The 15,427-nt window shown below is 36.8% G+C and overlaps 1 protein-coding gene across 2 annotated transcripts in view; it reads left to right on the top strand.

Annotated features, from left to right (window-relative positions):
* LOC140135617 (uncharacterized) overlaps window positions 1-15,427 on the top strand; it is a 43,273-nt gene extending 27,846 nt beyond the window's left edge. For both annotated transcript variants that reach the window (XM_072157186.1, XM_072157187.1), the window contains exons 13-21: window positions 260-373; window positions 674-787; window positions 1,068-1,181; window positions 1,480-1,593; window positions 10,280-10,372; window positions 11,505-11,627; window positions 12,121-12,210; window positions 13,511-13,618; window positions 14,173-15,427. In XM_072157186.1, the coding sequence (XP_072013287.1) occupies window positions 260-373; window positions 674-787; window positions 1,068-1,181; window positions 1,480-1,593; window positions 10,280-10,372; window positions 11,505-11,627; window positions 12,121-12,210; window positions 13,511-13,618; window positions 14,173-14,183 (881 nt within the window). In that variant the 3' untranslated portion in view covers window positions 14,184-15,427. The remainder of the gene's footprint in view (window positions 1-259; window positions 374-673; window positions 788-1,067; window positions 1,182-1,479; window positions 1,594-10,279; window positions 10,373-11,504; window positions 11,628-12,120; window positions 12,211-13,510; window positions 13,619-14,172) is intronic.

The raw sequence follows: 15,427 nt of genomic DNA, 5'->3' as shown, positions 1-15,427 counted from the left end.
GCTTCGAATTTTCACTATCTGTAACGGTAGATTGAATACTTGTAAAAACCTGATGTGATTTGCTAAATATCTCGATCCTATTGCATGTAAAATAAAGGGGCAGATCGAAAAGATGTTTTATCTGATGTACATATTATGCTGCTGGCTATACGCAGACACATGTGAACGCAGACACTTTGCCAATTCAGTGTTTTTATCGGACACTTTAAACCACAATTTCGAAATGTTCAAACATTTTTGTCACATAATATTTTTTCAGACATCGATGATTGCACCCCTAACCCATGTCAAAATGAAGGTAATTGTACAGATGGAGTAGATTCCTATACCTGTACATGTGCTGCTGGATACACTGGAACCATATGCGATACAAGTAAGTGAAAAAAGTATATTTGCTTCGGATTTTCACTATCTGTAACGGTAGATTGAATACTTGTAAAGCCATGATGGGATTGGCTAAATATTGCGATCCTATTCCATGTCAATATGTAGGGGCAGATCGAATAGATGTTTTACCTTGTGTTCATATGCTTACTTTGTGTACATCTGCTGGCTACACGTAGATATATGTGAACGCAAAACCCTTGCCAATTCAGTGTCTTATCAGACATTTTAAACCACAATATTGAAATGTTGAAACATTTTGCTTCTCCAATCATAATATTTTTTTCAGACATCGACGATTGCACCCCTAACCCATGTCAAAATGAAGGTAATTGTACAGATGGAGTAGATTCCTATACCTGTACATGTGCAGCTGGATACACTGGAACCATATGCGATACAAGTAAGTGAAAAAGTATCATATTTGCTTCGGATTTTCACTATCTGTAACGGTAGATTGAATACTTGTAAAAACCTGATGTGATTTGCTAAATATCTCGATCCTATTGCATGTAAAATAAAGGGGCAGATCGAAAAGATGTTTTATCTGATGTACGTATGCCGCTGGCTATACGCAGACACATGTGGACGCAAAAACTTTGCCAATTCAGTGTTTTTATCGGACACTTTAAACCACAATTTCGAAATGTTCAAACATTTTTGTCACATAATATTTTTTTCAGACATCGATGATTGCACCCCTAACCCATGTCAAAATGAAGGTAATTGTACAGATGGAGTAGATTCCTATACCTGTACATGTGCAGCTGGATACACTGGAACCATATGCGATACAAGTAAGTGAAAAAAGTTTATTTGCTTCGGATTTTCACTATCTGAAACGGTAGATTGAATACTTGTAAAGCCATGATGGGATTGGCTAAATATTGCGATCCTATTCCATGTCAATATGTAGGGGCAGATCGAATAGATGTTTTACCTTGTGTACATATGCTTACCTTGTGTACATCTGCTGGCTGCACGTAGATATATGTGAACGCAAAACCCTTGCCAATTCAGTGTTATCAGACATTTTAAACCACAATATTGAAATGTTGAAACATTTTGCTTCTCCAATCATAATATTTTTTTCAGACATCGACGATTGCACCCCTAACCCATGTCAAAATGAAGGTAATTGTACAGATGGAGTAGATTCCTATACCTGTACATGTGCAGCTGGATACACTGGAACCATATGCGATACAAGTAAGTGAAAAAGTGTCATATTTGCTTCGTAGTTTCACTATAGATTGAATACTTGTAAAAACCTGATGTGATTCGCTAAATATCTCGATCCTATTGCATGTAAAATAAAGGGGCAGATCGAAAAGATGTTTTATCTGATGTACATATGCCGCTGGCTACACGTAGATATATGTGAACGCAAAAACCTTCCCAATTCAGTGTTTTTATCAGACACTTTAAACCACGATATTGAAATGTTAAAACGTTTGTTTATCCAATAATATTGTTCTCAGATATCTCAATGATTATTCAAACGAAAATTGTAGCAGGCCAGGAGGAAGAACTGGCGGAGGGGCGTCTCTTTTCATTCATCCTAAATTCCATTATCGTATTAGACATGATTTAAAAATTGATTGCCCTGATTGTGATTCATTATTTATTGAAATTACCAACAACTCTCATATGAAACACCATCGTTGGAGTAGTTTACAAACCTGATACAGTTGTTATGAATGACTTTATTATGCAATTAGACAATACACTGAACATCGTCACAAAAGAGAAAAAACCCTGTTACTGGTGATTTCAACATTGATCTCCTCAAATATGATTCTAGGCCTGAAGTAAATACTTTTGTCCATCTTTTTTACTCGTACCAATTCATCCCATGTATAGATAGGCCTACACGTATTAAAACAAATAAGAATGGAGTCACCAGTGTTTCCCTCATTGATAACATTTTCACCAATAACATATCACAAGTAACTAATTCTGGTATTTTTGTTACCGACCTCTCTGACCACTTTCCAATATTTTCCCTCGTTAATAGGACTTCGCGTCATAACACATCCAAAAAAACATCATTTAAAACGTCACGACAAATGAAACCAGATAACATCAGAGGTTTTAAAAGTGCTCTTGCACTTGTGGATTGGTCATTCATTACAAACAACAATGACACAGAAAGTGCTTATAATGATTTCAATAACAAATTAACTACCTTGTTTGATATTCATTGTCCAATCAAAATAACTAAATTATCTAAAGAAAAATCACCTCGGAAACCATGGATTACAAGTGGCCTAATAAAATCAATTAAAACTAAAGACAGACTCTATAAAAAATATATCTCTAAGCCCACTGTGGAGAATAAAATGAAATATAATAAATATAGAAACTACTTAAACTCACTGCTTCGTACCTCAAAGAAACTGCACATCACATCCGAAATTGAATTTCACAGTCATAACATGAAAAAAAATGTGGCAAACTCTAAATAAACTCTTAGGTAGGAATAAAAAAAACAAATTTCCTGATTTCTTTACTGATACCGTTAACGGTCATAAAGTCACTAATAATAAAGACATTGCATTGAAATTTAATGAATTTTTCACAAATATTGGACCATTATTGGCAGAAAAAATACCGGAACCCGATAATAATTCCCCGTCAACTTTCAATGACTTTTCAAACAACAAAAGCCTCTTCCTTTCTCCAACATCAATTGAGGAAATTATCAAGCTCTCTTCCAAAATCAACAACACCTATAGCTCTGGTGTAGACGGAATAAGCTCCAATCTTTTAAAATCAATCATCTTCGAAATAAGTATTCCTCTCACCCACATCTTCAATTCATCTTTATCAACCGGTATTGTACCCTCAAAACTAAAAGTTGCTAAAGTCACACCCATTTTTAAAGCAGACGATTGTCACAATTTCTCTAATTATATGCCTATATCAATTCTACCATCAATATCAAAACTTCTTGAAAAAGTTATTTATAATCGTATTTTAAATTTTATTTCACTTCATGATATTCTAAGTCCTTATCAGTTTGGTTTCCGGCCACAAAGATCCACATATATGGCCATTAATGAGCTTTATTGCAAAATTGCAGAAAATCTTGATAAAAAGCATCATGTAGCAGGCATTTATCTTGACCTCAGTAAGGCATTCGATACCTTAAACCTAACATCCTTTTGAACAAACTCGATCATTATGGTATCAGAGGTCTGGCCAATACATGGATTCGAAATTATCTCAGTGATAGGAAACAATGTGTGGTATTTAATGAAGCAGTTTCTCCTCTCACGAATATCACCTGCGGAGTTCCACAGGGGTCAATTCTTGGTCCCCTCCTCTTCTTATTATATATTAATGACCTTCCCCTGTGTTCCAAAATCCCACATTTTATCCTTTCGCAGATGATACCAACATACTTTTTTCGCATGAAGATCACCATCACCTCGAATCAATCATTAATGCTGAGCTTATTTTAATATCAAATTGGTTTAAATTAAATAAACTTTCACTAAACATTAAAAAAACTAATTATATGCTTTTTAAAAATAAATACAATAATAAATTTTAAATCAATATAAAAGTACTAATAGATAATACAGAATTAAATCTGGTTCATACTACCAAATTTCTAGGCCTACTTATTGATGATAACCTCAGCTGGAAATCACACACTACACACATCACTAAAATTGTGTCAAAATATAATGGTATTATACGTAAAGTCCGCCCTTTTCTACCGGAGGCCTCTTTGCAAACCTTATATAATACACTTGTGCTTCCCTATTTAACTTACTGTGCAATTATTGTCTGGGCAGATAAAAACAACGCCAATCTGGATTCTCTTTTTCTCCTACAAAAACGAGTTGTTAGGACGTGCACAAATTCTTTGTGGCTCGCCCACACTGACCCACTTTTCCACCAATTAAATGCCCTTAAGATCCATGACATATTCAAATTTCAAACAGCAATTTTTATGCATAAATGTCATTACAAAATGCTACCAAATGACCTCTACGACAACGTCTTTACTACTATTGACGACATCCATACACACGATACCAGACATTCTAAAGACTTTCACATCCAATTATTTAATACGGTTTTTGCTAGCAACACCATCAAAACACATGGTGCTCTCCTCTGGAATGATCTTGACCAATCCCTTAAACTCACCCCGTCTCCTACAGTATTTAAAAAAACATTCAAACAAAACCTCATCAATGGATATTTACATGATGATGTTTAAAGTGCTTTCACCTGCGTGATGGATTTACATGCGCTGCTTTAGTTCGCATTTTATGCTTCATTGATTTTTCGGACTTTATGTTGTCTGTCTATGGCATTCATAGAATTTGTAACCTTATAAATATCGAATATTGTATTTAAGCTATAGACTTGTCTGTAACCATCAAATGGGTGCCACAACTTTACACGCTTTGCGTTTCTGTGGCTTCCACATCTCTCATACCACATTATTAAAATATTTTTTTGTAATTACACAGCCGTGACGGCTGTGTCTTTTTTCTTACAGGTTCTTCTTTCTTTCTGCAACCATTACATTTGCTCTAGCACTCACATGCTTTCATCGATTTTCACCTAACTTGGTCACAATGATCATTGACCGTGCCCCTACACGTCACATGAAACTTGTGGGGTCAAAGGTCACGCAGGGGTCAAACACGTGATTTCAACTAAAAATGCATCTTCTCCCACAACTTAAGTATGACAGTGACGCCACTTGCACACATGAATTGTTATTACCCAGTGTCTATGTGGTGTACACAGATTTGGGGTCAAAGGTCATTAAGGGGTCACTTCCGGTATAAAACGAAATACCTTCAAAATTTTTTATTAGCTAAACAAAACATAGGACAGTAACGGTATGTTCACACATGAATTGTTCTTACCCAGTTTATATGTGGTATTTTTTAAATTTGGGTCAAAGGTCATTAAGGGGTCACATAAAACGAAATACCTTTAAAATGCATCTTCTTCCACAAATTACGTAGGACAGTGACGCCACTTGCACACATGCATTGTTATAACACAGTGTCTATATGGTCTGCACACATTTGGGGTCAAAGGTCAGTAAAGGGTCACTTCCGGTATAAAACGATATACCTTCAAAATGCCCCTTCTGCCACAAAAAGCAAAGTGATGCCACGTGGACACGTGCATTGACATTAGCCAATGTCTATGGGGTTTTCATATATTTTGAGGTCAAAGGTGATTAAGGGGTCACAACACGGCTGTGTTTGTGGTCTTAGACCACAGCTAAGTCTAGTATTAATATTGGTATCTCAATTGTAAATTATTTGGCATTGCATTGCTACTAATTTATTACAAAATGTTTTTTTCTATATCATGTTATTTAAATGTATGTGTGTTGAGATGAAAATAAAACTGAACTGAACTGATACATGTCATACCTACAAACAAACCCACAAACATACAACGTTTCCCTATGAATAGTAAGATTATGAAATGCGCGTAAGTTGGGGTATGTGGTGTTTCAGTGACCACTACCTGAACCAACTAATTTCTAATTCAACATTTGTATTATGATTCCAAGGGGAGAGCGAGTTGGTGCATCGGCAGTTCCCTCGCCTTGCACCACTGAGGTCCCGGGTTTAAGTCCCAGCCGTGCCCAAGGACTGTATGTACACTTGGTTTATCCCGATTCCATGCTCGCTCTTGCAGGTTTTCTCCGCGATCTCCGGTTTCCTCCTGCTTTAAAAAATCGGTAATTAGTTGTTTGGTTATCAAAAACTTCCTTCAACCAATGGAATTTGGGGAGCTGCACAGTTAATTGGTGTATGTAGTACAATCTAAGTGCGGGTCGGTTTGCGCTGCAACCGGTCGCGGCCTAGTTGATGCGATCTGATTGTGATGATTCACTATGGCAGCGAAATTACAGCGCTTTGAGTCCTCTAAGATCTGGGAAAAGGCACTATATAAATCCAAAAATTGTATTTTTTATTTTTTATTTCATATGGTGTACTCCCAACTCGTGTGCAATTTGAAACTCATATCATATAACATTCTGTTTTTTAGTTATGAGACAAAAACGAAATTTGACTCGGTATCATACAGTTTTGAGCCATAATGTTGTTGTTGTTGTAATTACGAAACGTGTGTAATTTAGCATAGGGGATGTTTTCAGTGACCACTCCCTAAATAAACAATTTCTTTTTCAACAATTTTATTATGATTCAAAATGATATTATCTACTCCCAAATCGTGTGCAATATGAAGCTCATACGACATTCCGTTTTTGAGTTATGAGACAACAACGAAATTTAGATGTAATATTTTGCATTCGGCACAGACAATCTTGGAATTAAGTCTTGGAACGCTTTGTATAGAACGGAAAACTGTCACCCCTCTCCCGTGCAATGTTGAAAAATTACAATGTCTTCAGTGGTTTTCCAATGTGTTCCAACATTTAAGGGTAGATCATTGTTGTAGATGTCATGTTTGTTACCAAACACAATATACGTCATTATTCGATAGAGCGTGTCAAGCGTTCCAAGTACTTTCCCCCCCTAGATTGTAACTTTAAGGTTTTACCGTCGTCAGCCGATTTGACTTGACCATTGCGCCTGTTTTCAACGCGTGCGTACTCCGCGTCGTGCTCGGCGTTGCGTTGCAGACATCGCAGAGAACGATGCGTGTTGTGCGTACGCACCGGCGATAACTAGGGCCACAAAATAAAGAAAACAATGTTTGTTGAGCACAAAAAAAATGGTCGCTTCTATTATATTAAATACAACATGTATAAACCAAATCTTGCCAGCGTGCTTCTAGTAATAACGGACCTGGACCCCCTCCCCAAAGTAGGCCTACGATAGTAATGAAGTTATAGGCCTACCAAACAAACACAGAATCAGGGTGGTTTTTTTTAACATTAGGCCTAAACGAGTGTTGGTTAAATTGGTTAATTCGTTTTAATAACATTTTGGCCTAAATGTTGGGTAAGCACTCCGGTATATTATAGGCCTATTAAAGGTTATACGTTTGTAGAACGTTGCATAAATGAAACACACTACAACAAAATTAAAAACATGTTGTGAAAATGTTATTGTATTGTAAGACATATATTATTTTGGCAACATTGTTCCAACTTAGAATATGTTTTGCAGCAAGTGTTCAATGTTTTTGATTGTTATTTTTAAAATGTTTTAAAAGTTTATAATCCACCATTTAAATGTTTAAAGCATTTTGTGTTATTGGGTAAAGACCTAGTACGTGTACTGAATTCATAATGCATGTGATATAGACAACACCATCAAAACTATTCAGTTTTTAAAAAAATGTGTCATATATTTACAAAAACGATATCATAATTGGCCAAACGTTTTCAGGCCTTGCCGTTTGAGGCGAGCGATCGCTCTCGCTCGCCACCGCTCGCCCAAACTCAATTTCTAGCGAGCGATTTTCCACTCACCATAGACAATGAATATCGCTCGCTGCCAATCACCCAAATTGAATCTAAATTACATTCAAGTTTTAGCACTTCCGATGTATTCAATTTATCGTAATAAATTTCTGAAAGACAGGATGTCAGCAGTGCGTGTGTCATACTAATTGCTCTTTCAGACCTAGAGAGTGAATCAACCACTAGCGAGTGATTTGACCACTAGCGAGTGATTCGATTACTCGCCTAGCATCAAGGTAGCGAGCGATTGACCACTTGCCTTTGAAATCTAGACGGCAAGGCCTGGTTTTTCTACAGCTATAGGCAACCCAGCGTTTAACTTTGCTTTAATTGAACTGCAACAATTGATGATATGAATCCACCTAGAGATAATTCCGTAGGCCTATAGTTTTTGTGACCAAAACGTTTTCCTCTCGGTAAGCGGCACTAAGCATGCTAAGTAGGCCTATGCCTATAATAAATGTAGGCCTATTATATAGTCAAACACTTCCGCCCATGGTGTCAAACGCTTCGCTTTAACATGTTTAATAAATCCTCTTTTTGGTCATTCGAGTCAGGTGAACATAAAGCTGAAAATAACTCACTTTGTGTAACTTGATAACTCTTTGGCCCAATATCTTTGCAGAATGGGAGTCTTTCTTACACCCGTTTGTGACCAAAATACACCAAATTAGAATTAGGCTAAGAATTTTTAATATTCTTAGCCTTAATAATCGACATCATTATAATTGTTCCTAATTATGGACACTTCTTAGCCTAAGTATCTTAGGTAACTTTTTTTACAGTGAAAACTTTCCTGCGTAAACAGACAATTCCTTTTTTGTGGCCATATGCGTAAATGAACGCTAATCCGGCATCAGATCTCGCTTCATACCAGCGCGTTGGCACGCACCAAAATATCCACGTACGCAATTAACTACGCATGGTGTCGCAGAAAAAATGCATTTTTGACCTATTTTGGTCAATTTACGCGAAAACTAGGTCCGGTACCCCAATTTTTTTTTGCGCGATTTTACAGAGCTTTTTCTTTTTTCATAACATATATAAAATTAAAAATTTTGTCTCGACAATTTTTTATACAACGCAAAAGGTGATATATTTTGGGCAAATTGCAGATTTTGCATTGACATGATTGAAGTGTACAGAGATTTTTGGAAATGTACACCTCTTTTAACACGGCTGTAGCTCAAAAGTGAGGTCCGGCACCCCTGATTTTTTCCTGATTTATTATCTACACATATTAATGTACAAAATATGTCAATTAAAAAAAAAAATTCGTCGATATGCACACAACACAGGGGCACTCACAATAGGCAATTGAACCCTAATGGTAGCGCTGTGTTGTAGCTATAGGGGATGACCTAGTTAGCGTCATATATCAAAAAGTATAAAAGCTATGATTTTAGTACTTGCTTTATGTTTACTTATTCTTTTCCAAATATCAGAATTTTCAACCCGGTACAAGCTTTAATAACGGGGGAACATACATTTTTATGAAAAAGAAATCCTACCATCTATCCAAACTCGCCGTGTTATTCCAATGCACATTTTGCTTCACGGGTAAGCCCTGGTTTGGTCGTATTTGGAAGATTGGTGTCATAAAACCGTAATAGGTACAAATTTAGTACTTTCTGTCAATCAAGTATGGCTTATTCTCTACATGTCAATATTTAAATAATTAGCATAGTCCTTATAACAACGGTGGTCCGCCTTGATGAGTAAATGACAGCAAACCAGTGAAAAATACCCCAAAACTCGGTCAGTGGAGCTCCGCTCGTACATGTCAATAGCGTCATTATCAATTGGATTAGTCGTCCGTAGCGCTAGCGGACAATTCACTCATTGGATTAATATTATCATGTGGCAATAAAAATTTGCATTGGACAATAGATTACTATATAATGGTTTAGTACTGCATATATCGGTTTAATCTTCAATAAGCGGGTTTATGGCTGGAAAGGTCACGGTGAATTTGCCGTGGACGTAACTGCACTATGTGACGTGGAATATATGGAGATGGATTGATTGGTTTGATCGACTGAATAATTTAATGATGATGTTGAAGATGCTGATGACGAAGACGATGATGTCGGCGACGAAGATAACGATGGTGAGGAAGAGGAGGATTGCGATGACGATATAATAAAGGTGATGACGAAGATGTTGATGAGAACGAATAACGATGGTGATGATGCTGATGCTGCTGATGACGATGACGACGAATACCGATGGTGATGATGATAACGATGAGATGACGGTCATTGAATTATGATGCTGACAACGATAAAGAGGACAACGATGAGGTTGTGTATAATAAGGATGACGATGAAGACGATAATACTGAGGAAGAATGTAATGACATCACCCATGTCGCCCATCGTCATCATCGTCAGCAGCATCTGCAGCATCATTAATTTTTCATATTCAAATTTATTGTGTTGTGTTATTACATTCATTTTCTTATAGATCCATCCCTGTATAACAGCACAGATTTTTGGGACCCGCCCCCAATATTTGGTGATGGAGCAACTTGTTGTCCTCGAAGTTGCTATGCATGTGGTAAGAAACGCTTGAAGTTAGCTTAAATGTGACAGTGGCGATTATATGATATAAAGCATAATAGGGACGCTATCTTTGCATCTTTGATAAGCAAACGTTAAGCTACCCGCATAAAATACTGCGATTCATTTCTTTAAATTTCATGTCTCAAATAAGATTCTTACATTTATCTGAATAATTGAAGACCGAATTAAAGACTAGTTTGCGTCTGACGTCAAGGCAACGGCGCGGTGTGATTGGTTGCTGACCTGCGCAGTACGGCATTTTTGGAGTGGTTGACAGGACGTCATACACAAACTATCCTTTTTATTTCAGTGTTTCTAGATGTTTATAGAATCGGCAAAATTTTTGCCTGCTTTTGATGACGTCACCAAACTCCAAATATTTTGGTTTGCCGGTTAATTTACGAGTCTGCAAGCCCCTCGTCGTTATTCATGGTGTTATTGACCTACTAGCGGCCTAATGTGTTTTAAAAATGAAGAAATTTAATATAATTGTCTGCTAAGACGCAGGGAGATAGTTAGCAGTCAATCATGACCCGTTTAGCCTAGCTGCGAGAACTCATGGCGCAGTGCTATACGATTTCGGTTGGTAATCAAGTGAATGGGGTTCAATCTCCGCTTTTCGCTCTCTTAATATGAACTGAGATAAAAAACAAATTATAACATATCTTTAAAATCTGTCATCACAATGAACCAAAATTACACACAGGATTACTTCAATACTCTACTCTAATGACATGTCAATATACAAACGGTTACCTTACTGACACAACTGAAAAATGCACTGGCATGGAACCGCTTGCTGTATCACATGTCACAGCCTGGAAATTTCAACAACATAGAGTTTAAGGCACGTGAAGAAGTCCCCCCCCCCCAGAGCAATTCTTCTGCGTTGAACCAAACCTGCCTGGTTATCAAATTAATCAGTGACAAGGTTATCTCTGAATTGGGCAGGTGCTAATTGATGCAATAGCATTAAAACATCAATTAGCACCTGTCAAATTCAGAGATAACCTTGTCACCGATTAATTTGATAACCAGTCAGGTTTGGCTCACCCCAGAAGAACTGCTCTGGCAGGGCTAACTCTTTAATTCATATAATCATATTCTTTTCCGTTTCATTTCTCTAGGTTGTGACAGCAGCATTGAATGCCATAACGACGGTACTTTAGCAAAGATAGAAGGGGAGTCCTGGCAGGTTGGTATCTGCCGTTGCTTTTGCAAGTTTCCGTGGAGTGGCGCAACCTGTGACGGTATTATTATTGTTATTATTTTTTATTCATATTAATTATTTATTTTTACGGGCATGGTTATTACCTGGCATAGACCATTCGTATACATGGCACTTTCCTGCCGAGGAAGAGAAGGGTATCACGTGATTATAAAATAACGAAAGCGATGTCAAGGAGGTCACGGAGGGCGTGATATCGATACACAATCCACCAACGGCAGGGAAGTGACAATTGTAGGAATGGTATAATAGGTTCCTTTAATGGTCAGTTTCCGTGCGAGAATGTTTGCATTTACACGAGAATGAAAATGGATAGGAGTATAAGATCAATAAATGCAAGGTTTGTTTCGATGGTCTATGGTGTATCTGAATCACGGCCTGGGGAGTGAGGATTTTGACCACATAGAACGTGTACGTGTAGACAACCCGGTCGAAAATCTGTCATTAGCGTAATTATTGTATAGAATTAACGTATGGTAATAATTTGCACGTTATGTGAAACTTGATCCACACAGAATGCAACTTGGAATGTGAAAATGGAGGAACTTTAGACGAATCCTCGTGTCAATGTTTGTGCAGTGGTTGGACTGGATATAACTGTGCAGGTGAGAAGAATTGGTGGTTAATTATTTGTTTGTTACGGTGTTTTTGTATTTTGTTATTAAGTACCTGCTGGTCATTCAGAAGAAATGATCTCAATATGACGTGCGGAATCAAGAACATACCGGTAATGTACCTGCTAGTATGTTATACAATTGACATGAATTAAATATGCACTTGTTGACATACATTATATCATCATGATCATCTTAAAGTCGGATTTCGTGATCCTAGCATCTTCTTTTATCCCAGTAGATATCCACAAAAAAGCTTATTCCCAAAATTTCAGTTGATTCCGATTTTGCGTTTGCTATTTATGCATGATTATGTGTATTACACTGCTCCATAGGCCACTGTAATAATTTCGTTCTGGTATACCAAAGTTGACGATATTTTTGCTAAACGAATTAATCTGCAAGAAACATTTGGTACATAAACATTATGTGGCCAGAGGTTTCCAGTGGTATAAAAATCTCAACTTTTTTTGAGAAAAGTGGGGGATGAGGCTGTGGATCACGAAATGCCCTTTTAAGAATTAAATGAATATGACATCATGCATCATATCCCGTCCCTTGCCGCAGAATTATTATTATTATTATTATAAAGTGGGTGTATAACCCAAAAATTCAAATACCCACTTTGCAAGAATTTAATCAAATTTATCCCATTTTTCGTGTAAACTCGAGGACAAATTCGGACAATTTTGTTTTTGTTTTTCATAGACTGTTTATACACTTTTTAACGCCTTTCCATTATGTGTCAGTCAGAAATACGTTGTAGAAACCGCGTTTATACAACCATTCACACCTATAACAAAACCCAAATTCAAAATCATCGTGGGTCCGGGCTTCGGGCATAACTGATCTCCTGTTAGACCAAATGGTTATCAGACTAAATGGTTAGTAGACATACTGGTTATTAGACGAAACAATATTAGACTAAATGGACAGACTAAATGAACATTAGACGATTATTAGACTAAGTGGCAATTAGCCTTTCTGGTAATAGACCAATTGAATATAGACTATTAAAACGGGAATTAGACGAAATGGCAATAGACCTGGTCCGGCGGTCCTGTTCCCATGTCCCAAACTTAAGAGAAACTCCACTGAACACTGCTGAAGTGTCTTAACAAATCATTTGCTAGACTACCAGTAAGTTTCTTTGGTAGCTCGCTTTGGTTAACTTATCCTATCTAAATTTTAGAATTAACCCACGACAAATGGTACATTTTGTAAGTTTACAACACATATTGTCAAGGTATTTTGTCAGAATTCTTTGATGTCTACTTTTTTTAAATCATAGATCCATGTGTACAGACATCTAGACTTTGTAACTCCGATGCAGCACGCGATCGCTGCGATGATCCTGCAATATACAAGCACTGTCCAATGTTATGTGGAAGATGCGGTGGTAAGCATTAATTTGTACAATAAATTTCACTTTCAACCTATAAATATTAAATAATGCATAAATTTTATTAGGGGTGCAATAGCAGCATGAATTGTAATAGCCTAATGACGGTCTAATTTTGGTCCTCGTGTAATTTGCCTAAATTTTATTTTACCGTATTTCGTCAAATAAACGCCCCCGGGGCGTTACATTTTCCCAAGGGGGGGGGGGGGCGTTTATTCAAGGTCAATTTTAGAACAATAATTCCCATTAAAATCATTAGGTAAACTTAAAACTCACGCTAATATGACGAACTATGAACTAGAAACACTGACTTCTGGATCACTTCCGGGTTTCCAATCCAGATTTTCGCCAATTATTGACACTATTATTGACCATGTGGGCAACTTGGTAAGCTTACTACACAAGATAGCATGGAAATATCGGCATTTTTTAAACATCTTGGTTGAAAAAAAGTTTTGGGGCGTTTATTTGAGGGGCGACTATTTGACGAAATACGGAGCATTTTATTTTATTTTCTTACGTTTCAATTTTGTTTTGTTTTTACGTTTCAGGCGCTGATTGAACTTCGGGATATAATGTGTTGCTTCTGTGCTTATGAAATGAAACCAGGAGAACATACTAATTTTGTTATTGTATTGAAAGCCACCTTAATAAGTTAATGGCATACCACAAGCCACCTACATAACATCAGATCTATGTAAAGCTAAAAAAACACAAGTTTATTTGCTCTAGGCCAAGTTCATTTGATTATACCGGATTTAAGTGGGTAATGGTGAATCCAACGGACGGGGACACAAAACACATCAAGGATCAATAAATGATACAAGAGGGTACCTTGAATATACAGGGTGAGTAAAAAAAAGTGCAATAGAGAAAAGAATCCATTTTATTTAAGAACCGAGTTGAACCATTTAGGTTTTAAAACATTTTATAAATAACATATCCAATAGTGATATTGTGTGAAAAAAACAAGGAATTAGCATTTACCGTTTTGTTGTTATGACATATTTTATAGCGATAACCTATTTTAATGTTTGTCCAAGAGACGGCCTAAATTTGAATGTCAGCCCACTCTGTGTAAGGTAGATTTGGAACAACTGCCAGTTTCTTAACCTCATTGGCATTGAAATAAAATGGAGCACCCAAAGTGCTATTGCCATTGGTCTTGTTTAAGGACCAGAAACATTATTTGTTGTTATTTTCATTTTCCTTTAAAACCATATAAATTTGTAGGCGGGTTTTTCAAATGTCGAAATGAAATGCGCGCAAATTGGAGTGGAGTGAATTACAAAACATCCAGTAAGTTGGACATATAGGGATTTAAAAAACTGGAGTTGGAGTCGAGTGCGGTATGAAGGACTTAAAGAAATGTTAGAAAGTTTGTTTGAACATAAAAAAGAAATAAAAAATAACGCAAAAATCAACCTTATTTAAGTTAAATTCAGTTTCAGAGCTGGTGCATTATCGTGCATTGTGTGCTCCCATTCAAAATACATGGTACCTCGTGGACAAATAATGAATTTGGGTATCGCAGCAAAAGGACTCATAAAAAGTAAACGGTAGAAGCGAGTCACTTCATTTTTTCACACAAGGTGACTATTGAGTGTGGCATTTATAGAAATATTCAATAATGGGAAAGTTCAACTTGGTTCTTACATAAATATCGATTATTTGCTCTATTGCACTTTTTTTGACTCGCCCTGTACGAGCAACTGGAAAGAAAAGAGAAAGGTACACCAACTTGACTGGGGAAACAAGTAAAATGCAGACTATGCGGTATGCAGGGGGGACAAAAACAAAACAAAA

This window comes from Amphiura filiformis, chromosome 16 (assembly GCF_039555335.1).
Source record: "Amphiura filiformis chromosome 16, Afil_fr2py, whole genome shotgun sequence".
In the NCBI taxonomy this organism is placed as follows: domain Eukaryota; kingdom Metazoa; phylum Echinodermata; class Ophiuroidea; order Amphilepidida; family Amphiuridae; genus Amphiura; species Amphiura filiformis.
The sequence above is the reverse complement of the archived record's forward strand: the minus strand, read 5'-3'. Positions and strand labels throughout refer to the sequence as shown.